We start from the raw sequence: 26,135 nt of genomic DNA on the forward strand, positions 1-26,135 counted from the left end.
TGTTACATTAACTTAAGTACCCCTACTTAGTATTTCTCTAGACTGAAGACAGGATTAACTATCCTTTGTCTACCTTTTAAATTGAATCAACAAAAGACTGAACATCCTACTTAGTGCTAGGTGAGAAGCCAGCAAGATACTTGGACAGTGCCACCCTTTTTAAAAAAATTAAATCAATTAGAAACTTGTGAATTCATTTTTATGAATTCACACCCTCAGAAACTGTTCAATCAGGAAACTGTGAACCTTTTTGATGAGAAATTGACCTTCAGAAGGTGAGAAGTTGATCCCACAGACACTGCCCTTGAGCAGTGCTAGACAATTTGGAAACTGTGATTGGCCCTTGTGAAGAGGAGAGGAGACAAGAAGTCACCATAAAAGCAAGTCTGAACTCCTTCAGAGGACAATGTCTTTGAGAAGATAGTCTGAAGAGATTGTGTTCTTGAGATAGTCTTCTGACTGGGGAAAGTCTTCTAGGGAGCTTTGCTGAAGCTCCACTTCAACTTAGGCTCTGACTCCTGGACTACTTTGTTGGGTGAGTGAAAAATTGACTCCCTTCCTAGTGTTCAAAGGGATTAGCTTCCATCTTGGAGGAGGCCTTCCAGTTACTCAGCACTAGCCTTCATGGTACTAATTAATCTCCTCCTGGATTAAGATAGGATAGATAACTTCTCTATCCCCTTCACATTTCTCTACTGTATTGTTTCCTTTCTATTTGTAAATAAATTTCTGACTCAAGATAGAATAAATATTGGCGACCACATAATTTCATAAAATTATTGTCCAACTGTTAAATTTAACCCTTACACCAGCCACCCAAAGCAAGCACTTCCTCCCTCAGCTCTCTCAGATAATGTAGGGGAGGGATGGGGGTAGGGCTCTCAGACCCCTTGAATTTGCCCCCTGGGTACTCAGACGTGGAAACCGTTGCCAATTCTCTGTCACCATAGAAAATTTTTTAAAAATTAAAACAATATAAGCTGATGTCATATTTCAGGTAATAATGGGTTAAGAACAGTGATGTGAACTTCTCTGGGCACTCACCACTTTTTACATTTACAATATTGTTTTTATAGGAGAATGTGTCATTGGTACATGTCAGCTACTTAAAAAAAATTAAGGGCTCGTTACAGTATCTATCCTGAAAGCTTCTATTTTCCCTTCGTGGTAAAAAAATCTCACTGATTAATCTCATCAGTTCCTGGTGGGTTTAACTCCCATTTCTATGGCCAGATCTACATATTCTACTGTCATCTCTCTATGGATCTCCCATCTTGCATCGAGTTACCTTTTGGACATCTCAGGTTGGATGTCCTGTAAGGCAAACACTCAGCCTGTCCAAAACAGAACACATTCTCTTTGCCCCCAAACCTCATCCCCCTGGGAACTTCCCCTAACTGCCCAGGCAAACATCATTCTCTTAATCCCCCATGCTTTCAGACTCAGTGTCATCCTTTTTCATGTGCATTTTACCTCACGTCTATCCATCTGCTTTTATGACATCTCTCTAGAAAGGCCTTTTCTGCCCTCATGTAGACACCATCCTAATAGAGACCCTTCTGACCTCACCTGGACCATTGCCATAGCCCCCTCAGGTCTTCCTTCTCTAGCGTCTCCTCCACTAAGCTGAAAAAGGGATTTTCCTCAGGTACAGGCTGAGAAGCCATGTACTGTTGATGTGGGCTCAGATGTCCCACAGACCCTGCCGAGCTACATATAATGAGAACATGGAGACAGTAAGCAGATGATCAGAATGAGACCATAGTTCTGAAAAGACACCTCACATCCTTCTGCAGACATGACCCAGGTCCTTGGCTGGGGTCTCTGGACAGCAAGTATAGGTAGTCAGTTCCCAGGTGCAGACCTAGGGTCTAAGAGGGCTCTGCTTCCACCCTCCTTGTCCCCCTTAGAGTCTGGGCAGAGCACAGCCCCAGGGTCTGGGCACAGTGAAGCATGGGGATAGTTATATGGATCCTGTGAACCCAGGACAACAGCTGCCCAAACATACGACCCTTCCTCAGTAACCAGGCAAGATGATAAGCCTTCCAAGGCCTCCTGCCCTCTTTGTCTCTCCCTTTCACATTCCTATGCCTTACTCAGCTTCCTGCCTTTATCATATCAGCTGCTCAACTGCCTATAGCCCCTCTGGTACAATGTTCTCTTCTCTTCTTTTTTTTTTTTTGAAAATTTTATTTAATTAGTCAATTTAGAATATTTTCCCTTGGTTACAAAAATAATGTTCTGTTCCTCTCCTCCCCCCACCCCATCCCATAGCTGATGTGCAGTTCCACTGGGTTTTACATGTGTCCTTGATCAAAACCCATTTCCATATTATTGATATTTGCACTAGAGTGATCATTTGGAGTCTACATCCCCAATCTTATCCCCATTGAACCATGTGATCAAGCAGTTGTTTTTCTTCTGTGTTTCTACTCCCAGTTTTTCCTCAGAATATGGATAGTGTTCTTTCTCATAAGTCCCTCCACATTGTTCTGAATTATTGCATTGCTACTAATAGAGAAGTCCATTACATTCGATTGTACCACAGTGTATCAGTCTCCATGTATAATGTTCTCCTGATTCTGCTCCTTTCACTCTGCATGAATATCTAGAGGTCGTTCCAGTTCACATGGAATTCCTCCAGTTCATGATTCCTCTGAGCACAATAGTATTCCATCACCAACATATACCATAATTTGATCAGCCATTCTCCAATCAAAGGGTATCCCCATATTTTTCAATTTTTTGCCACCACAAAGAGTGCAACTATGAATATTCCCTGTACAAGTCTTTTTCCTTATGATCTCTTTGGGGTATAAACCCAGCAGTGCTATGGCTGGATCAAAGGACAGATAGTCTTTTAGCTCCCTTTGGGCATAGTTCCAAATTGCCCTCCAAAATGGTTGGATCAATTCACAACTCCACTAGAAATGCATTAATGTCCAAATTTTGCAACACCCCCTCCAACATTCATTACTTTCCCTTGCTGTCATGTTAGCCAATCTGCTATGTGTGAGGTGGTACCTCAGAGTTGTTTTGATTTGCATTTCTCTGATTATAAGAGATTTAGAACACTTTTCATGTTCTTATTAATAGTTTTGACTTTTTTATCTGAAAATTGCTTATTCATGCCCCTTGCCCATTTATCAGTTGGAGAATGGCTTGTTTTTTTGTATAATTGACTTAGCTTTTATAAATTTAAGTAATTAGACCTTTGTCAAAAGTTTTTGTTATGAAGATTCCCCCCCCCCCCCAATTTGTTGCTTTCCTTCTAATTTTGGTTCCATTGGTTTTGTTTGTACAATAATTTTTTAATTTAATGCAATCAAAATTATTTATTTTACATTTTATAATTTTTTCTAATTCTTGCTTGGTCTTAAAATCTTTACTTCCCCAAAGATCTGACAAGTATATTATTCTGTTTTCACCTAATTTACTTATAGTTTCCTTCAGGTCATTCTGAGTTTATCTTGGTGTAGGGTGTGAGATGTTGATCCAAAACCAGTGTCTCCCATACTGTCTTCCAGTTTTCCCAGGAGTTTTTGTTAAATAGTGGATTTTTGTCCCAAAAGCTGGGATGTTAGGGTTTATCATAGACTGTTTTGCTGAGGTCACTTACTCTAAGTCTATTCCACTGATCCTCCTTTCTGTCTCTTAGCCAGTACCATATTGTTTTGATGACCACTGCTTTATAGTATAGTTTGAGATCTGGTGCTGATAAGGCACCTTCCTTCACATTTTTTTTTCATGATTTCCCTGGATATCCTTGATCTTTTGTTCTTCCAAATGAACTTTGTTATGTTTTTTTTCTAATTCAGTAAAAAAAGTTTTTTGGTAGTTCAATGGGTATGGCACTAAACAAGTAAATAAGTTTGGGTAGGATTGTCATTTTTATTATGTTAGCTCAGTCCACCCATGAGCAATCAATGTTTTTCCAATTATTTAGATATAGTTTTAATTGTGTGGAAAGTGTTTTGTAGTTGTGGTCATATAGTTCCTATGTTTGTCTTGGTAGATAAAATCCCAAGTATTTTATAGGGAGATTTTTAAATGGGATTTCTCTTTCTAATTCTTGCTGCTGAGATGTGTTGGAAATATATAGAAATGCTGATGACTTGTGTGGGATTATTTTGTATCCTGCAACTTTGCTAAAGTTGTTGACTATTTCGACTAGCTTTTTAGTTGATTGTCTAGGATTCTTTAAGTCGACCATCATATCATCTGCAAAGAGTGATAGCTTGGTCTCCTCATTGCCAATTTTAATACCTTTAATTTCTTCTTCCTCTCTAATTGCTACTGCTAGTGTTTCTAGTACAGTGTTAAATGATAGAGGTGATAATGGGCATCCTTGTTTCACTCCTGATCCTATTGGGATAGTTTATCCCCGTTGCAGATGATGTTTGCTGATAGTTTTAGATATATACTGTTTATTATTTTTAGGAAAGACCCTTCTATTCCTATACTTTCTAGTGTTTTCAATAGGAATGAGTGTTGTATTTTGTCAAAGGCTTTTTCTGTATCTATTGCAATAATCATGTGATATTTGTTGGTTTGCTTGTTGATGTGGTCAATTATGTGGATGGTTTTCCTAATATTGAACCATCCTTGTATTTCTGGCATAAATCCTATCTGGTCATAATGAATAACCCTTGTGATCACTTGCTGGAGTCTTTTTGCTAGTATCCTATTTAAGATTTTTGCTTCTATATTCATTAAGGAGATTAGTGTATACTTTTCTTTCCCTGTTTTTTACCTGCCTGGTTTTGGGATCAGTACTATATTTGTGTCGTAAAATGAATTTGGTAGAACTCCTACTTTGCTTATTCTGTCAAATAATTTGTATATTATTGGGATTAGTAGTTCTTTGAATGTTTGATAGAATTCATTTGTGAATCCATCTGGATCTGGGGATTTTTTCTTAGGTAGTTCTTTGGTGGCTTGTTCAATTTCTTTTTCTAATGTGGGGTTGTTTAGGTAATCTATTTTTTCCTCTGTTAGTAGGAAATTTATATTTTTGTAAGTATTCATCCATATAACCTAGATTGCCATATTGGTTGCCATATAATTGGGCATATTTGTTTTTAATGATTGTCTTAATTTCCTCTTCATTAGAGATGAGGTCCCCCTTTTCATCTTTGATAGTGTTAATTTGGTTTTCTTCTTTCCTTTTTTTATTTAGACTGACCAGTACTTTGTCTATTTTATTTGTTTTTTCAAAGTACCAGCTTCTAGTCTTATTTATTAAATCAATAGTTCTTTGACTTTCAATTTTATTGATTTTTCCTTTGATTTTTAGGATCTCTAATTTAGTCTTCATCTGAGGATTTTTAATTTGTTCACTTTCTAGTTTTTTAATTTGCTTGCCCAATTCATTGACCTCTGCCCTCCCAAATTTGTTAATGCATGAACTCAGGGATATAAATTTCCCCCTGAGTACTGTTTTGACTACATCCCATAGGTTTTGAAAGGATGTCTCATCATTGTCATTTTCTTCAATGAAGTTATTAATTGTTTCTATGATTTATTCTTTAATTAACCTGTTTTGGAGAATCGTGTTGTTTAATTTCTAATTAATTTTTGATTTACCTCTCCATGTACCCTTACTAATTATTATTTTCATTGCATTGTGATCTGAGATGGTTGCAGTTATTATTTCTGCTCTTTTGTACTTGTTTGCCATGTTTTTATGCCCTAGTACATGGTCAGTCTTTGTGAATGTACTATGTGCTACTGAAAAGAAGTTGTATTCCTTTTTGTCCCTATTTATTTTTCTCCCCATATCTACTAACTCTAATTTTTCTAAGATTTCATTCACTTCTCTTGCCTCTTTCTTATTTATTTTTTGGTTTTATTTATCTAGTTCAGATAGAGGAAGGTTCAGATCTCCCACTAGTATAGTTTTTCTATCTATTTCATCCTTGAGCTCCACCAGTTTCTCCTCTAGAAATTTGGATGCTATGCCATTTTGTGCACACATGTTGAGTACTGATATTTCCTTTTATCAGGATGTAATTACCTTCCCTATGTCTTTTAACTAGATTTATTTTTACTTTGGCTTTGTCAGACATGATTGCGCCTCCTGACTTCTTTTTATCAGTTGATGCCCAATAGATTTGGTTCCATCCTCTTACTTTCACCCTATGTATATCTACCTTCCTCATTTGTGTTTCTTGTAGACAGCATATGGTAGGGTTTTGGATTCTAATCTACTCTGCTATTCGCTTGGGTTTTATGGGTGAGTTCATTCCATTCACATTCGGAGTCATGATTACTAGGTGTGTATTTCCCAGCATTTTGACTTCTATTCCTGGTCCTGCCTTTTCTTCTTTCACTATTTCCTTCTACACCAATGCTTGTTTTTAATCAGTCCACCTAGTTCCTACCCATATTTTACTTCCTTTCTATCCCCCTCCTTTCTCTTTCCCCCTTATTTTCCCTGCAGTCTTTCTAAAACTACCCCCCCCCCATCCTCTCCCTCCCTTGTACTGCTTCCCTCCCCACCAGTCCGGTTTGTTACCCTGCTACTCCCCTCTAGGGTGCAAATCTATTCACTGCCCCAATGGACTGGATTGTTCTTCCCTCTTTGGGTCAATTTCAATGCATGTAAGAGTTGAGTATTTCCTGTCTCCAACCTCTTTACCCTTCCAGTGTATTGATGTTCTACCCCCTCCTGCCATGCGCTTCTTTGTGACATATAAATTCACTCCCTTTTGTTTCTTTTTCCATTTCTTTTAGTATTAACCTCTTTTTTAGCTCTAGTTGTACATGTATATGCATTTATGCACACATATATCTATATACCTATTTATGTCTTGTCATTTCATTCTATACAGTTTGTCACTCTTCCTTCTAAGTGTAATTCTAGCTGTCCAGGTGATAATAACAATTTTTAAGTTACCAATGACCTCTTTTCTTATAGGGATACATAACATTTTAACTTAGTGAGTCTCTCTAAAAAAAAGTTTTTTTGTTTGTTTTGTTTTGTTTTTCTTTTTTCCATCTTTTTTAAATTACCTTTTGATGATTCTCTTGAGTTCTGTGCTTGGGCATCAGTTTTTCTGTTCAGGTCTGGTCTTTTCTTTACAAATTCTGTAAGAATATAGTCAGTTTTGCTGGGTAGTTGATTCTTGGTTGTAGACCTAGTTCCCTTGCTTTCCGGAACATCATGTTCCATGCCTTTCGGTCCTTCAGTGTGGATGCAGCCAGATCCTGCATTATCATCACTGTGGTTCCATGGTATCTGAATGACTTCTTTTTGGCAGCTTTTAATATCTTTTCTTTGGTCTGATAGTTCTTGAATTTGGCTATAACATTCCTGGGTATTGTCAGTTGGGGATTAAGTACAGGAGGTGATCTGTGGATTCTTTCAATCTCTACTTTTCCCTTTTGTTCTAGAATATCTGGGAAGTTTTCTTGGATAATTTCCTGTAGTATTATGTTCAGGCTTTTTCTTTTGTCATGGTCTTCTGGTAGACCAATGATTCTTAAATTGTCTCTCCTCAAATGATTTTCTAAATCCTCTGTTTTGTGAATGAGCTGCTTCATATTTTCCTCAATTTTTTCATTCTTTTGGTTTTGTTTCATAGTGTCCTGCTGCCTTGTGAGGTCATTTAATTCTAGTTGTTGTATTCTGGTTCTTAAAGACTGGATTTCATCCCTGGCTTTTTGGTCATCCTTCTCCTTCTGGTCTGATTTTCTTTAGAAGTTATCTTTCATTCTTTTTACCTCATCTCTCATCTTCTTTGCCTCATCTTTCATCTTCTTTACCTCATTTTTCATCTCTTTTGCCTCATTTTCAAGCTGGTTGATTTTGGCTTTCAAGACACTATTTTCTATTTCCAGATGACTTATCTTAGTTTTAAAATTCTTTTCCCAATTGTCTTCAGCCTCTCTTAATTGTGTTTTGAATTGCATTTTGAGTTCTTCCAAAGCCTGTATCCAATTCGCTGGGATTTCTGTTTTATTGCTTGTCACCTCCTCTCTTCCATTTGCTCTTTGTTGCCTGTACAGAAGCTGTCTATTGTAATTTCTTTCTTCTTTTTCTGTTGTTTGCTCATATTTATCCCTTCTTTTCTCTCTGTATTTGTCTGTACTCTTGCTCCTCTCATTATTTTGGTTTTGGGGCTTTCTGTAAGCCTCCCCTCTTGGAGCTTTGTCAGATCTCTCAGTGCAGTCTGTACGGGATGGCTGTTGGAGTTTGAGCTTCCCTGTCCTCTGGAGGTTTTTGATTGGATTAAAGTCCAGTAGTCTCTGAGGTAGGGGTGCTGGAGCTTGGGCTTCCCTGATCTCTGAAGACTTTTGATGGGATTAAGTTCAGCTGTGTTGGGCTGGATGTGCTCTGAGGTCAAAACCTCCTGGAAGGCTGGAGCAATATGGAGGGTCTTCGCCACTCTGACCAGGCTTCCCGCTCTGTGCTCCACCTCCTGCGTTCGACACTCTGAACCTGGCATAGCCCTGCCCGCAAGGTACCCCCTCCAGACCAGTGCCTTTGCCCGTTCAAAGGTTCCTACTGCCACTGGTGGCTTAGCACTCTAGGTCGGGGGGTGGGGGTGGGGTCCTGGGACCTTCTTCTGCCTTCCTCTTAAAGCTGAGTGTTCTTGGATTCCGGCTTTTGGCGGGGGTTGGGGGGGCGTACCTTTTGAATTGAATCCAGCAGGAGGGTTCCTGGCTGTAGGCCTAATTTCCTTGCTTTCCGGAATATCATATTCCATGCCTTTCGGTCCTTCAGTGTGGATGCAGACAGATCCTGTGTTATCCTCACCATGTTTCCATGGTATCTGAATGGTTTCTTCTTGGCAGCTTGTAATACCTGTTCTTTTATCTGATTGTTTTTGAATTTGGCTATAACATTTCTTGGTGTTGTCAGTTGGGGATTAAAAACAGGGAGTGATCTGTGGATTCTTTCAATCTCCACTTTCCCCTTTTGTTCTAGGATTTCGGGACAGTTTTCCTGGATAATTTCCTCTAGTATTATGTCCAGGCTTTTTCTTTTGTCGTGGTCTTCTGGTAGTCCAATTATTCTTAAATTGTCTCTTCTTGAACGATTTTCTAAATCGTCTGTTTTGTGAATGAGATGCTTCACATTTTCCTCAATTTTTTCATTCTTTTTGTTTTGTTTTATAGTGTCCTGCTGCCTTGTGAGGTCACTTGTTTCTAGTTGTTTTACTCTGGTTCTTAAAGATTGGATTTCATCTTTGGCTTTTTGGTCGTCTTTTTCCTTCTGGTCTGAGTTTCTTTGAAGATTGTCTTTCATCCTCTTTATCTCGTCTTTCATCTCCTTTGCCTCATCTTTCATCTCCTTTGCCTCATTTTCCAGCTGGATGATTTTGGCTTTCAGGACACTATTTTCTTGTTTTAGTTCAAGTGCCTCTGTTTACAGATGACTTATCTTAATTTTTAAGTTCTTTTCCCAATTGTCTTCAGCCTCTCTTAGTTGTGTTTTGAGTTCTTCCACAGCCTGTATCCAATTCGCTGGGATTTCTGGTTTATCGTTTGCTGATCTCTCCCCCTCTGTTCCATTTGGTGAGTAGTAGCTGTCTATTGTAGTTTCTTTCTTCTGTTTCTGTTGTTTGTTCAAATTCACCCCTTCTTTCCTCCCTGTATTTGTCTGTGCTCTTGTTCCTCTCATTTTTTTGTTTTTTAGGGACTTCTATCAGTCTCTCCTCTTGGAGCTTTAACAGAGGGTCTCTTGGTGTAATCTCTGAGGGAGGGTTGTTGGGGGTTTGAGCTTTCCTGTCCTCTGGAGGCTTTTGATTGGCTTAAAGTCCAGCAGTCAATGAGGATGGGTGGGGAGCCTGGGCTTCCCAGTGTTCTGGAGACTTTTGATGGGATTGAGTTCAGCTTAGTTGGGCTGGGTTTATTCTGAGTTTTAAACTTCCTGGATGGCTGGAGCAGATATGGAGGATCTCTAAAGCTCTGGCCAGGCTTCCAGGTCTATGCTCCTTCTAGGCTGCCATCTTGACTTCACCTCTAGGTTTCTGTTTTTTCAGAAGACCCAGCTCTCTAAGGGGGGAGGGGTTGTGGCTTGCCTGGACTCTGAGGGCTCCTGATGAGATTAGATTCAGGTGGTGTGGGCTGAAAGATCCCGGAGCCAAAAAAAGGAAGGAAAAAAAAAGCAGCCACCTCCTCTTCCACAGTCTGTGTTGAGTGCCCAGAAACTAGCCCGGGTTACTTTCAAGGAAAGCTCTTTGGAGCAACCCCTTTGCCAGCCCTGAGTTTTCTGTCCTTTCAGTAGCTCTGAGGGCTCCTGATGGGATTAGGTTCAGCTGGTTCTTTCAGAAGTCCCAGCTCTCTAAGGGGGGAGGGGTTGTGCCTTGCCTGGACTCTGATGGCTCCTGATGGGATTAGGTTCAGGTGGTGTGGGCCGAATGATCCTGGAGCCAAAAAAAGGAAGAAAAAGAAAAGCAGCCACCTCCTCTTCCACAGTCTGTGTTCAGTGCCCAGAAACTGGCCCGGGTTACTTTCAAGGTAGGCTCTTCGGAGCCACCCCTTTGCCAGCCCTGAGCCCTCTGTCCTTTCAGTAGCTCTGAGGGCTCCCGATGGGATTGGGCTCAGCTGGTGCCCCAAAGCTGGGACCTCTCCCGAGACCCAAATGGAAGAACCCAGCCAGGGGGCCACAGGCTTCCCCCTTCTCTCTGTGCTTTCCTGCCGTCTGTGTTGGGCACTCCAGAGACTGGCTCAGTTTGCTTTCAAGGTGAGTCCTCAGAGCCCTGAGGTTCCCGCTGCTGCCTTGGGCTCAGCACTCTGGGTTGGGGGGATGGGTCCTGGGACCTTCTTTCTGTCTACCCCTTAGATCCGAGTAATCTAGGGTTCTGGCTTTTGGGGTGTGGTACCTTTTGATCCAGGTCCAGGAGGAGGTTTCCCCAGGTCTATCCTGTTGTTCAGCTTGAATTTCGGTGGCCTAGGAGCACTCTGTTTGCAATCGGTAGGGAAGGGTTTCCGAGGTCTGAACTTTCGCTGCTTCTACACCGCCATCTTGACCGGAAGTCTCCTGTTTTGCTTTTTTGTCTGTATCCCTAGCACCTCTTCAATACCTAGCATAAAATAGGTTGTTGTGATTGTTCATTTATTTTGGTCCTGACTGACTCTTTATGACCTTATTTGGTGGTTTCTTGGCAGAGATATTAGAATGGTTTACCATTTTCTTCTGCAGTTCAGCTTATTTTAAAGGTAGAGAAACTGAAACAAATGGAGTTAAATGAGTTTCCCAAGGTTGCACAGCTAGAATATGTCTGAGGCTAGATTTGAATTCAGATCTTCTTTACTTTAGGCTTGGGGTCTACACCTATATAAAATAAGTACCTTATTAATACTTGTTGATTGATTGGATGCTCCCTCCTTAATAGGCTTTAAGTAGAAGCTAGATGGTTTCTTGTCAGGTAGATGACAATAAGGGTTCCTATAGCTGCAGAGTTCCGTTTTAGGTCTCAAATTGTATAATTTTGTAATTCTTTCATTTGAGATTTTAGGTTAAACTCATGAAAGTTTTCATATTTTTGGAAGCATTAAGCAAATCTTGAAATACACTTCCTTCATAACTTTTGTTTTAACTTTAGACAAGCTGGATCTTAAAGGAAATTAAATCTATGTATTTAAATGCTTTTGTAATACTCTTGTATTAACCTCATAACTTCTTAATAGATGTACAACCTTTAAAAAAGATGTGAGATTGATGCTTTACTAATCTTGATAGGAAAATTTCTGCAATGATTTTAAATTCAGAGTTCTTGAAGTGTTTATGGGGTCTTTGGAACTTCCATTTCTCAGAAACACTGTACTTTCCAAAATTAACATGGATGTTTGTTTTTTAGCAATTGTTTGTATTAGTCTCACACTAGAGGTCACTATTAGCATACCTGGATAGTTAATACAGGTGTGAGTATGACGAGATCATCAGATTGTAACACCTGTATAAGAGGTTCAGTGTTGAATTATAACTGGGAAGCTCACATTTATTTGTAGCTCAATTGCTATAAGTTTCATTTCAGGAAGTATTTATTAAACACCAGCTTTGTGCTCAGCTAGGTGGTGCCATGGGTGGATAGAGTGCCAGCCCTGTAGGCAGGAAGACTCATCTTCTTGAGTTCAAATCTGGCCTCAGACACTTCCTAGCTGTGTGACCCTGGGCAATTCACTTAACCCTGTTTGCTTCAGTCTCCCCATTTGTAAAATGAAGTGGAGAAGGAAAATGGCCAACCATTCTAGTATCTTTGCCATGGAAATCTCAAATAGAGTCACAAAGAATCAGACATAACTGGAATGATTGAAAAACAAAAGTTCTCTCAGTATACTGGCTTTATTAAGTGCTAGAGAAGAGACAAAGGTCGAGAAAGAGAGTCTTCCCTTTGGAAAGTATTAAGATAAAACATACTACAGAAAATTCCCAGGTTACTCATGTATCTTTGTAAATTAATTTATGTTTCTGATAGACTATGACCTATATTTTGGGTCATTTAAAAGAGATCTTTAACTTTTTAAAAAATTAATTAATTTGTTGGTTATATTAAAATTCCCAGGTATTTACCTCTCTTCCTCTCCTCCCTACACTAGAGAAGGCATCATTTGTCCAAAACAATTGTGTGTGTATATATATATATATATATATATATATATATATATATATATATATATATATATATATGTTGGTGTGTATATATAAAACTATGTTTTGAATGTTTCTGTTTATCAGTTTTTCCTCTGAAGGTGAACTTTAGCAAATTATTCATCAAAAATATTTCTGTTGCTATATATAATGCTTTTTTAGTTCTACTTGTTTCACTCATAATTTCATGTAGGTCTTTCCATGATGTTTTTTTATTAACCTGCTCATCATTTCTTATGGCCTAGTAGTAGTCTATCACAATTGCATGCCACAACTTGTTCAGCCATTCCGCAATTGAGGGGCATCCTCTCAGTTTCCAAATCTTTGTCACTACAGATTGCTGTTATATGTTATTTTATTTTCTCCCCAATTACATGTAAAAAGAATGGCCAACATTTTTCAAAGAATATTGAGTCTTGAATTCTCTCCCTCCCCCACCCCTGCTAATTCACTATTCCACTTGTCATGGTAAGCAGTCTCATATAGATTTTACATGTGCAATAATTTAAAACATTCCCCCATATTAATCCTGTTGTGGAAGGAAACTCAAATAGAAAAAAAATTAAGAAAGTGAAAAACGTTTGCTTTGCTCTGGATTCAGACTCAGTTCTTTTTCTCTGGAAGTAGATGGCATTTTTTTTTTTTGCTATAAATATCTTAGAACATATAGATTCTTTTCCTTTTTCCCTGATCACTGTAGGAAAAAAACCTAATAGTGATATTGCTGGGTCTAAGGGTATACATGGTTTTTATAACTCTCTGGGCATCATTCCAGATTGCTTATTCAAGAGTTCTTTAGTTTCTTTTTTTTTAAACCCTTACCTTCTGTCTTAGAATCAGTACTGTGTATTGGTTCCAATGCAGAGGAGTGTTGAGGGCTGGCAATGGGGGTTAAGTGACTTGCCCAGGGTCACACAGTTTAGAAAAGTGTCTGAGATTAGATTTCAACCAAGGACTTCCCATCTCTGGGCCTGACTCTCAATCCACTGAGCCACCCAGCTGCCCCCAAGAATTCTTTAACTTTTAGAGAGATCTTTGACTTCCTATTCAAGCTCATCAATATTTTCTTTGATAAAAAGAGCAGCTGAATCAGCATCACTTATGTCTCATATCTATTCCTTAACACAAAAATGATTTTTAAGAAGTTATGTATTAGATCTTCATTCTCCAACATTTTTTATATTACTCTTATCAAGTGCTATTAGTAATCTGTTTAATGCTATAAAAATCCATTTCTGTTACTGGAAAGAGTTTTCAATATAATATTCTTTGACTTTTTTAAAAACATAAAATATTCTTTTGGTATTACTTTTTGTTATTTAGCTGGTCTTGGAGCCTCATACACAAAGGGATAACATAGAGTTAATTATTGATTTTTGAATAGAATAAGGGCAATGGGATGGATTTTCAGTCCTACCTAAAGAGACAAAGGTCATATCTTATCTGGCATCAGAAAAACTCAATTTTGGTGAATACCTAAGGAAAAATAAAGCATCTAAGTGATGTTGAAAGCTGTGAATATTTTCTTAAAAATTTTTAAAAACATTCCATAAAAAGTTGTTTCAATAAAAGGTACAATTAAGTCCCTAGTTATAATCTTGAACTGAGGGTAATTCTTGAAGTGAGTTTTAGGTTAAGTAAAGAGAAATCCACGATTATACAAGCTGATCTTCGAGTACTAATTTTCTTTTTCCTGGTGCAATGGTTAGCTTTTTTTGATATTGTTGCAAGTTTTCTCCTGAGTGCCTTTTTAACTGAGACAAGATTGATAACCTCAAAATGAGCTTTTAATTTAAGTAAACTAATAGGTACTCTCATAATCAGCTTTAAATTAAAATGAGAAGCAGCCACCTAAGATACATAAATAGCAGTGTAATGCTTCCCAATGTAATGTAAGAGACATTTAAGAAGCTAAAGAACCTCAATTTCTAAACAGGGAACCCAGGTACCAACTTAGACCATTGGTTTCCCCTTTCTTCTCTCTATTTATTCACCATTGTCCTCCAAATCACTAGCATGGTTGTATTCTGAACATGGATCCTTTCAGCCCGCTTTCCTGGTCATCTGTTCTTTTGGGTTTTTTTCACTGGACCTCTGACTTCTAGCTGCTTCTAGAATGTCCCAACTGGTCTGCTAGCAATTTGGGTACTGAAATCTGAGATGATCAAATGTCCCATGAAACGATGTTTCTTGTCACCTTTTGATATGCTGTGAAATCACATCCAGTAGCTCCTATATTTGACTGTCAGAGAAAAGCCAGTGAACCTTCCTTCCATTTAGCTTCGGTTTCCTTCTGTCTCCCCCTCCAATTCCTCTTTTTAAATAATAGAGCATTTTCTCAGTGTTTGATTTATTGTTGCAGAGAGCTGCGTGTCTGCAGAAGTGGTGGCTGCTGTGGATGTAAACACGATCGCGAATGAAGTATACAAACATAACTTTCCTCATACGCAGTTATGGGCCAAAACAATTGAGGTGAGTAATAATTCTTATTGTTTTAATAAAGGCTTTGCATAGAAAGTATGTTCGACACTTTACAAAATGAGGGCCACAGAGACTGTGACCGATGCTATTTTAAGTCCAGGATATCTATCCCTTTTATAGAAAAGAGGACTAAAGCCAGCCATCTTTTGTTTGTGAGAGGCATGTTGCTTTACAATATGTATTTTAACTACTTGCATGTGTGGTTCTATTTCGCGTTTCCTATTACTTTCAACTACAGATTGGAAAGAACTAGTCATGGACATGCAGAGTCTTTAGGTTCAGGCCTTCCCTTGAGGTGAACAGTCTTTGGCAGAGGGGCTGCTGGAGAGCCGAGCAGAGGGCCAAGAGCAATGGTCCTGAGGGGCCTGGACCACATCCATCACGGGCCTTTCCTGTGTGGACCCCACAGAAAGTTGTCTAATCCTTCTTCCAGGAAGTAGGGATGTTTCTGTGGATCAGACATTTTCTTTTCTGAGGCCTGTGGGAGAGAGGCCTCTTCTCGCTCTAGGGAAACATGGGAGGCATAGGTTGGCAGGAGAAGAGGGCTTTCTGAAGGGAGCCCAGAACATTGCTGGCTTAAGAGAGGGACAAGTGCGGGCTTTGGGACTTCCCATTGCCAGGCTTCCTCCTCCTTCCTTTCTATTGGACCAAGCTGAAAAAGAGCGTGAGTGATCGCATGCTGCAGAGCGTTGTCTGGGCCTTGGAGCTGGGGAGAGGCTGCCCGGCTGTGAGGGCTGACTGAGAGGATGATGGCGGCGCACACGTGTCCAGTGTGAGGGGTGCCATTGTGAGCTGTTCAGTGCCTTTTAGAAGTCACCGGACAGTGAGCTCGGAGTGAGTCCTGCAGATTTGGCGAGGAGCACGTGGAGCTTGTACGGGCCTCTTGCCCCTGTGTGGGCATTGGGTCTGCCCAGGGATGGGCAGGTAGGCCTTAGGGTCTGGGCGCTGGGCACCCCCACTCTCCCTGCCCAGCAGCGCATACACAGATCGTCTCTGCTAGCGTAGAACGCATGCTGACCAAGGACAGCTGAGCTCCCCTCTTAGTTTCCAGAGAATGTCTCGGAAAGAGGCTGAGATGAGTGACCCAAGAAGGGAAAGAGACCCCAGGCCTATCTAGAAGCCGCAGGAGTGCGCAGGGTAAACGAGTGTCGGGGCCCCGAATGTGGTGAGCATCAGTCCACGTGACAATGAAACGGGGTGTCCCACCGGGCAAGAAGTGACTCGTTTTTAGACTCTTCAGATAGAATTTTTGGGTGTTCTGTTAGAGCAAAAGGGAGGACCATCACATTAGAAGAAGGACAAGAAGAGAAGATGATGCCTTGTAGCCAAAGACCGGGCAGAGCCTGCCTTGGTGAGGTAGAAGGACCCCAGTGGACCTTGTTTCTGCTTCCACTTCCTGGAGAGTTTTTACAGATACACAGCAAGCACCGTGGAGGGCAGCGAACGGACCCCAGAAATCACCTCACTGGCGATTCGTTGTTTTCTTTAACCCGAAATGTGTGGCTTCCCGGGGCGAACAGAACCCAGAGTAGTCTTCCTTACAGAGGACGAGGGGGGTTCCAGAGGAGACGCACCTAACAAAATGGCGAAGAGAAAATGAGCCTCTGAGCGGGGCTTCCTGGGCTCTCAGAAGTCTGATGAACCCAGTAGACTAACAGTGCCAGAAGGGCTGCAAAGAGGCCCGCAATTCCGACACCTTGGAAGAAGTGGAATAATGTGATCTTCCAGCTCTTTCCCATTCATCATTGTTTTCGCTCGGACACTGCCGTGTCTGTGGGCCCGGGACTGTCTCCCATGTACGCTTTCCAGGCCCGGCTGGAGTTCACCTGCTCTGTGCCTGGAAACCTGATAGGCCCCGATGCGTCACCCACTGCGGAGAGACAAAAACCGAAAATAGATGCTGCTCAGATACGGCAGGCGGCTGGCTAAGTGTGTCTGTCCACATGTGCAAAGCAGGAGCTGCTGAGGGATGGTGAGCCTGGCCAAGGATGGAATAGGAAGAGGACTGGCTCACGTCTGTCAGATCGCCGACGGCCACTGACCCCGGCTGCTCTCTGCCATGAGAGCCCTCCTTTTAACACAGGTGGTTTTGGTATTTCTGCCTGCCTGGGAGGTGTGGAGCAGCATGGTCTTAAAGAACAGTGGAACGGGGGGGGGGGGGGTGTGTGAATGGCTCTGTGGGTACAGCATGCCACCACTTGTTTAGATTGTGAGAAGTTGTGTAAGAAGCATCACAAAGGGAAGTGCCTGGTAGAAAAGAGAATGGATCAGGAATCAAGAATGAGATGAGAGATGGCGTGGCGATCATCCCAAGACGTTAAAAGAAAAAAGGCTGCTTTCAGGGAATGGGGCATATTTTCTACGTATGGGCTAAAACAGAAAAACATGGCCAAGAATCGAGCAGAATAAAAAAGTGGCTTCACTCCCATGGATCCAGCCAAGGCGCTTGAAGCAGAGAATGTTGCTGCAAGTGCCTCATAGCTAGTTATGGTGTGGGTCGTAACAGTTAAATTAGTTTCTCTACTAAAAGTATTATAGTTTTAGAGGTTTATTAAGATGATTAGAAATCAAGGATACAAAATAATAAACCACGTGCCCATGGCTGAAAGCCAAATTCAGAACCCCTGCGCTTAGTGTACTCACTGCATCCTTGTAATCTCTGAGTACAGGAAGAGAGGGAGTAGGTGTAACAGTCAGTTTAAATACAAATTGTGATCTCGGCCCAGGTGGGGATTCAGGTGAGATTATAGGGAATTCTGGGAACTGCCAAGGACTTCTGGGTATTGAAGTCTTGGGTTCAAATCCATTTTTACAAGTGGTGGTGATTTTCTAGAGAATGAGCAGCCTGGTTTCTTTTTCTACATTCTCTCTGTAATCTGGTTCCTTTCTCATCTTTAAGATGTGTTTAAGGGTGACTAGTAGGGAAGTGAAACGTGTCACTTATGGATCAGTGGAAAGAGTTAGCAGTCTTTAATCTGAAGAAGAAAAGACTCTGGGAAAGTAAGGCAGGCCTCCTAAAGGGGACAAGACTGCTGACCTGAAGTAGTTTAAAGGCTGGTGGAGCCAGGACCCAGATCTGAGCTCTGTGCTGTCTTTACACGTTTGATAATGTACTTTGAAATCTAAAATTCTTTTTTAATTTAAACATTAAATTTAAATAGTTATGAAATAAATTCTCCACTTCTGGCCCCACAGGGCATAAGGGCCAGAGCAAAAAAGGGATTAGTGGAGAGAATGACGAGGTGGAAGTCAGGAGACCATAATTCCAGTTCAGGTTCTTTATTTGACTTCTTTTGTGACTTTGGGCAAGTTGTTTAACTTCTTTGTCCCTCAAGTACCCTCTGTGTCAAATCCAGATAATGTTACTTATACTGTTTCCCTCATTGAATTCTTGGAATGATCAAGGACATAGGAAAGTACCTCAAAAAGTATTAGAGGCTTAATTAAAGTAGAAATTATTTACTCCTTCTTCTGACTCTTTTCCTTCTCTCTTTAAATCATGGTTATTCTAACTCCTCTAGGGAATTACTCTAAAGGAATTTAATCAGCTGTCCTTCAACATGATTTTAATGAGTCCTCCATGTCAGCCATTCACAAGGTAAATATAATAAATTATTTTCTACTGAGGAAGATACTTGTGAAGGATTTATGAAGGATAAGACACTTCACTTTATGTAGATATCATTCATTATATTCCAAGCCTTTATTCTGTTATGTAATCAAGTGAATTAGGTGTTGAATGAAAATCTGGCCCACTGTGTCCTAATATTTATCCATTTTTACAAATATTGCTTGATACCTTTTTCTTTTTTTTTATTTGATTTAGATTTATTTTTTTTTCATTGATTTAGAATCAATGCTAAATATTGGTTCCTGTGTGTGACCTGCCTAGGGTCACACAGCTAGGAAGTAGCTGAGGCTAAGATTCAAACCCAGGACCTCTTCTCTCCAGGTCTTACTCTATCCTCTGAGCCACCCAGCTCTTGACTTATTCTTTAAGTAGCCCACCTTAATATGTGATATCAATTATTATGTAATACCTTACATAATAAAGAGCCTGGATATAGTGAAAATACCATTTCAAAACTTATTTGCAAGTCAGTTTTTTATAATTGAGAATATGTTTTCCCATAGAAACATTGTTCTGACACATGGTTGAGTACAAGTACATACAAAAAATTCCTGTTTGACTTATACTTCAGTCCTTTTGAATATTAGAGATTTGAAATGGGGAGGTGTGCTATTTTCTTTTGCTTTTGAAATAAAAGTTCACAGAGTTAATCATGATTTTCAGAATAATTTACAATGTTAATTTTCTCTGTACATGTGTTCTTTATCCCTCTAGAATTGGCCTACAGGGAGATGTGACAGATCCAAGGACCAAGAGTTTCCTACACATTCTTCATGTTCTTCCAAAGTATATCCTTAAATTTCTCCAGTTTTACATGAAATGGGAAAATTTGTAATTTTAGTGAATGTGACCTTGACTTTCACTTTATTTAGATACTTTATACTAGACTTGATACAGATTTCATTTGAGAGCCAGAAGGTATCTTAAAGCTTACCTTGTTCAACTCTCTCATTTTACGGATTTATGAGGCCTAGAGGGATGAAGTATTAAAACCCATTGTCACAGAGTATGTTAGTTGTAGAGCCAAGCCTAGAATCCAGATCTCTCTCTTTCAGGCTGCTGCATTTCATACTGTATTCTTTAAAGTGGACATTGGTTCAATTTACTTTTGAAATGATAAGTTGACTGAGCCCTGTTTATTTCTCACAAGGTACATGAGTAATGATTTTTCTAACATTTCAAAGCTTTGACAATAAATTCTTTTTACTTTGCAAATTAGTTGAAAAATGTTTTCCCTAAATAATAATGTAGGCCTTGACAAATAAACTTTTTTTTTTTTTTGCAGGCTACAAAAATTACCAACCTATATCCTTTTAGAAAATGTTAAAGGATTTGAAGTGTCTTCTACCAGGTAAAGCATAAGTCTGACTTGGTTGCATTTCAAACTTAATTGTTTTTATAACAGAAAATGTTGTTTTGTGTTGTTCAGTTATTCTAGTTGTGCCAGACTCTTTGTGACCCCATTTGTGATTTGGCAGAGATACTGAAGTGGTTTGCCATTTCCTTCTCCAGCTCATTATACAGATGAGGAAACTGAGCAAAACAGGGTGAAGTGACTCACCCACGGTCACATAGCTTGTAAGTGTCTAAGGCCAGATTTGAACACAGGAAGATGAGTCTTCCTGCCTCCAGGCTCAGCACTCTATCCACTGTGCCACCTATGTGCCCTATAAACTTAAGAAATAAGTATATACAGATACTGAAATATGATATTTATGTAGCTATTAAATAGGGCCACAGTTCTAACTTTGGTTAACTTTTAATGAAATGTATTATTTTTGTTTTGTGATGTTCTTACTGATTCTTTCTATTTTCATTATGGACATAATCTTCAGGAAATATTGTCCTAATTAACATATTTCAAAATAATGTCATTAATATCATGTAATCCAACCCTGCCCCTCCCTACACTGTGAAATCAAAACCATAATGCTTATTATTCATGCAATATACAGAGTTGCTGGAGGACCAGCCTTGCAATGGGGAATAATTGAGATTCATTTCCTGCCTCTGACACATATTAGCTGTGTGGACAAATCACTTAGCAGCTCAGTGTCCCAGACATCTCTCTAAAATTGTCAGTATGTGCCATATGAAGAAAGTTTCCACATTAGGGAGCTCCCCAACACCAAGAAAATCACTGATTTCAACCAAAAAAAAAATCAGACTACATGACAGGACCAGAAATTCTCTTTAAGTACATAATTAAAACAGACAAAATGAAAATAATTAGGTACGTATGTCATAATAAATTTAAAGAACAAATCAATGACTATGTGCCATTGTGGAACGATCCATTCATTTAAAAGCTATTTTCATACAAAAAACAAATTATTTGCCTTTCACACTCCTATTGCCTCTAAAACATCATAATAAATGAAGTAGATCCTTAGAAAATGTTTATTCATTTTATTAAATGGTAACTAAGCTTTAGAAAACCAACCCAACTCTGCTATTTACTAGCCACATGACTACTTCATCTAACTGGGCCTCATTTCCTCATATATTCATTAGAAGTATTGGACTCTATCAGGGGCTTTGGGGTGATTGAGCATTGCTTCATTCAGCCTTGACTCATTTTGTTTTACAGATTTCTCAGTTTTGCCTTATTATCCTTGATGGAGACTTGTTTAAAAAATATAAAATATAAAAACCTCAAAACATAAAAGAATGTTATTTTGCACACATTGTATAGAGGAAGACCTGTGCATCCCATGTTATTGAATTAATTAGTGATTTCATAAAAACCAATAAGATGTAATTTTTTTCATAATTTAAATCATCATAACCAATATTCAATGGTTATCTAGACCATCTGAGCCCCTTGTGCATAGCCAGCACAGAGACTAAGCCGGTGTGTTGACTTTATGTATTTGGCTGCTTTACAACATTTTCCTTTGTTAAAAGCATCATAGCATTCAGTGGCACACAGTATGAGAAATTTTGATTACTTACCTTAATTATTCATATTCTTAAAGAATTAGCATGCTTATATTGCTGTAATTTTATTATGGCATGTTATGCTCAGAGTGCCTCTATTTGATTGATGCCTTCTGGTAGCCTAGAGGTGACCTGAGATTCTTGATGGCTCTCCCAGAGGTTAGGTTAGACAAGTACAATTAGTCTAGCAATGCTTTCATTTTGAGCTTAGTAATAGACTCTGTGTCTCTCATCTGAGAAACCAGCCTAGATAAGTTCAGAGAGGTCTGCTGTCAACTTGGCCACAGAGTGGTGAGCTCCTAGAGATCATTTCTTGAATCTAAAATAATTCAGATCTGTGTTGGTGAAGGTTGTACTACCCACACAAGTGAAATCCAGGTTCATTGAATTATAAAAGTATTATAGAGTTGATCATGGTATTGGAAAAGATTTTTGCAGTGAACTTGTCATGACAGTGTAGACTTGTCATGACAGTGTAGACTTGTCAAAAATCTTTAACTTATTTTTAAAGAACTTTAATAGAAATAAAATTTTTATTTTAGAGTTCAGTGTTTAATATGATATCTACAAATATTTTTGTAATTGCATTATAAAGTAACCTTATATTTTTTTCCAGAGACCTTTTTGTGCAAACACTAGAAAATTGTGGCTTTAAATACCAAGAATTTTTATTATCTCCAATATCTGTAAGTAACAAATTCTAAAGATTTGTGTGTGCTAGGGTTTTAAAGCCTTTATTTTAAGAATTTGATTCAGTAAATAGAATTTCTACTTTCTAGACTCTTCTGGCTAATGCTGTTTACTTTTTTAATTTTTTTGATGGTATAACACATAGTCTCACCTCTTTGCATCTTTTCATATTTTGGTCAATAGTTTATATATTTGTATACATTGCATGTATACACACATTTTTATGAGAAAAAAATTGCATACTTTTGTAGTTTATATTCTGTTCATTTAGCCACAACCAAATAAATGTTTAAGTCCCTAAAATGTGCAAAGCACATGTAATATTTCTTTTTTAAACCATCTGAGACATAGACGTTATTGCTATTTATTAAAATAGTCAAAAATATGGTTTAATTGTATGATTCCAAAAATAGATATTTCAAAATCTTGTCATATTTTTAAATGATCTAAAATATGTAAAATTGATCATGTCAAATGATAATGCTTATAATTTAGTGTTAGATCATGACTTTGTAATATGAAAAATTAAACTTTTTACTTTTGGATTAAGGCAGATTTTTGATAAGCAATGGATATTTTTTTTCCTTTAAATGTTATTGCTGTTCTTTTACTTTTTTTTGGCTGTCTTTACTTTAAAAGTTTTTTTACTTCTCTTATCCATATGTTTTCACATTATTCAGCTCCCTGTTATGGCTGAAGGGAAGAAATTAAAGTAATTAAAGAAATTAAAGAAGTTAAAAATAACTAATTCTTGAAGTTAGTTGCAAATTTAGAAAATAGGTAATGTTAAATCTCTAAAAATATTTTAAAATATCTTCATATTTGACTACTTTTAAATTTCTACCACGTAGTAACAGTTTTATTGAGTAAAATTAGTTAATAAATAAAAAGCCATTGGCTTAAGGAGCAAAGAATTTATAGCTAAAGGATTAAGTCCAAATTTAGTGGAATTTCATTTACTCAGACTAGAAAAATATCAGTATTTGAATATGATTTTACAGTGAGTGGCAGATCTAAGACTAAGTTGCAGAGAAGCCAACCTGCATTATTAAAGGAAATGTCAGTTTCTTTTTTGAAGAATTCTCTGTACTAAAAAAAACTACAAGTGTAGTCCCTGCCTTGATCCTTACTTACCTATTTTCCTGAAAATGGTCTATAAAATCTACAATGAAAATGACTCTCTGGCACAATGCTTATTGGGAGCAAGCCTCATCTCCATCAGTTTAGCATAAGAGCAGAAATTTAGAAGGTTCAGAAGATTTCTTTGACAAACCCTCAGCTAGATTTACTACTCCCAGAATAAAAATGTAAGCCTAGGCTTTTAGAATATAGAAGGCTTTTAAGAAATGAATTAATTAAAGTTATTCTGATGCAGCTGTTTAAATGAAATTCAAATTTGATTTTGTGTAACTAATTGACATTTTTTGTTTGTAGCTTGGCATTCCAAATTCCAGACTACGTTATTTTCTTATTGCAAAACTTCAATCTGAACCACTACCATTTCAAGTTCTGGGTCAGGTAGCTCTTTTTAAAAATGTTTTCCTGTTTGTTTATTTTTAAAGCATCCCATATTTAGTCAAAATAATTATATCAACATCTCTGACTTTCTTCCCTTTCTTCATGCTAATTATGTCTTAAAATTATTATATTCTCCATTATTTTTGGCAATGCTTTAGCTGATTATCTCTGATGATTAAGCCTTAATGATAATAAATATGAGACTAATTGGGGGGTATGGTCTGTAGTTATTAATACAAACTTTGATCACAGTGGTTTCTAGGTAAAGGATGAGAAGGCAAATTTGGGTCATTGAAATCATGAGCCCCTGCCACCAAGGAGGATTCAAAACATATGTCCAGCAGAATAATCTTGTTTCCTATATGAAATACAGTATTTTCATCCTAAATGTCATGATAGTACATAATTTATCATGTACAGGATGTGATCAGTTCCAGCAAAAGTACTTTTTCATTCTTCAATTGAAAGTATTAAATTGTAATAGAAAAGTGCTTGTATATGCTTTTACAAATAAATCTCTATCAAATGCTGCAGATTTTGTAGAAATAATTGAGCTCTTTGGAAGTTCTTGTGAGTGTTAAGGGAGCTCCATGCAATAAATATCCACTGCATGTAAAAAGTACTTTTCTTCTTTCCATTACTGTTTTTCCTTTTGTACAGGAAGGAGATCCAGTTCTTTTTTAATGAAACTTTTGGCCCAAAACCCATTTTCAATAATTTGCTTCTCTGCCAAATAACTACTGCTAGACTTTGCTGGATGGCTTCTTCTATTTATTAAGTAAGAGAGCAGGAGTCTCACAGCCTACAATATCTGACTACATATAAAAATAGACAATAGATTGTTTCTTTAGCCATGTAATAAGTGTCTATCAAAATACTGAAAAAGTAGCAAAACATGGCAGCTTATTATTGTAATAGTATAGTAGTAGTAGTAGTAGTAGTAGTAGTAGTAGTAGTAGTAGTAGTAGTAGTAGTAGTAGTAGTAGTAGTAGTAGTAGTAGTAGTAGTAGTAGTAGTAGTAGTAGTAGTAGAAGAAGAAGAAGTAGTAATAAGTGGCCAGAGGAATTACTCTATAAATTCTTTGGACATCACTTGTGGATTTGTTTTTAATTTTTAAAAAATGACTGCATCTTTTTTACTTCATTCCAGGTGTTGGTTGAAATTCCCACAGCTGATTCTGCAAATTCACAAAAGCAGCCAGCCACTCTAGATTTAGGGGAAAATAATGAAGGGAGGAAAACAGAACCAAACCCTCCCCAAGCGGGTGACACACAATGTTCTGGGAAAGAGACATTCCTTTTCAAACTGGAAACTGCAGAAGAAATAGAGAGAAAACTTCAGCAGGACAGTGATCTCTCTGTTCAGATGTTAAAAGATTTTCTTGAGGATGACAGTGATATGAGTCAGTATTTTCTGCCACCAAAGGCCTTGCTCCGCTACGCTCTTCTATTAGACATTGTTCAGCCCACTTGCAGGCGATCCACGTGCTTTACGAAAGGGTAAGCTTTCAAAAGACCCTATTGATAGTCAAAAATATCTTGATCTTATTTGCCATAGTTTCTTTAATTACCCTTTAAACAAGTGTTGTATTTTGGAAATGTTTCTGTTAGAATTAATTTTCTCTAATTGCCTGCTTTTTGGTCCAATAGAACATGAGCAAAAATTTCTTTTGGCAGAACATTATGTGCACAGCCCACAAAAGTGCTTATAAAGGACAATGCCATTTGTTTGGTGACCTTCAGAGCATCTTAATTACTCATGGCAGAAACGTGATTTCTATAGATGGACGGATGACTGAATTCCTCAGATCCTTTCTTTTCTTTGTGTGTTGAAGTGACAAAGAATTATGGCTCTTAGATCTATGTACCATTAAAATGAAATTCTCCCAGACTGATTATTTTTAATAGCTATATTGTGGAGATAGAATTGAAAGCACTTGCTATGTATTTGTACATGGGACTGAGAGCAGGAGAAAGAATTGTAGATATTGAGAATGGTGGCAATAGTTGATGCACCATTAATAAGTGCTTAATGAATGCTTTTTTTCATTCATTTACCATGAAATAAATGTTATGAAGGTGAAAGCAATTTAATTTTAACATGTCATTTTGTGTTGCAATAAAGCATATGTTGACTCATTATTTGGTCAACTCTTTTTTTAAACCCTTACCTTCTTTCTTAGAATCAATACTCTGTATTATTTTCAAGGCAGAAGAGTGGGAAGGGCTAGGTCATGGGGGTCAAGTGTCTTGTCCAGGGTCACATAGCTAGGGA

The 26,135-nt window shown here is 38.2% G+C and overlaps 1 protein-coding gene across 5 annotated transcripts in view; it reads left to right on the forward strand.

Moving 5' to 3' along the window:
• TRDMT1 (tRNA aspartic acid methyltransferase 1) overlaps nucleotides 1-26,135 on the forward strand; it is an 80,503-nt gene that overhangs the window by 48,871 nt on the left and 5,497 nt on the right. For 4 of the 5 annotated variants that reach the window (XM_056800151.1, XM_056800152.1, XM_007504919.3 and 1 more), the window contains 7 exons: nucleotides 14,964-15,073; nucleotides 18,604-18,680; nucleotides 19,428-19,499; nucleotides 19,999-20,064; nucleotides 22,270-22,339; nucleotides 23,778-23,861; nucleotides 25,011-25,360. In XM_056800151.1, the coding sequence (XP_056656129.1) occupies nucleotides 14,964-15,073; nucleotides 18,604-18,680; nucleotides 19,428-19,499; nucleotides 19,999-20,064; nucleotides 22,270-22,339; nucleotides 23,778-23,861; nucleotides 25,011-25,360 (829 nt within the window). Of the gene's footprint in view, nucleotides 1-9,409; nucleotides 9,523-14,963; nucleotides 15,074-18,603; nucleotides 18,681-19,427; nucleotides 19,500-19,998; nucleotides 20,065-22,269; nucleotides 22,340-23,777; nucleotides 23,862-25,010; nucleotides 25,361-26,135 lie in introns of those variants that run through there. The other variant, XM_056800153.1, reaches the window with a different exon arrangement.

The sequence above is a fragment of the Monodelphis domestica genome, chromosome 5 (genome assembly GCF_027887165.1).
Source record: "Monodelphis domestica isolate mMonDom1 chromosome 5, mMonDom1.pri, whole genome shotgun sequence".
NCBI lineage: Eukaryota > Metazoa > Chordata > Mammalia > Didelphimorphia > Didelphidae > Monodelphis > Monodelphis domestica.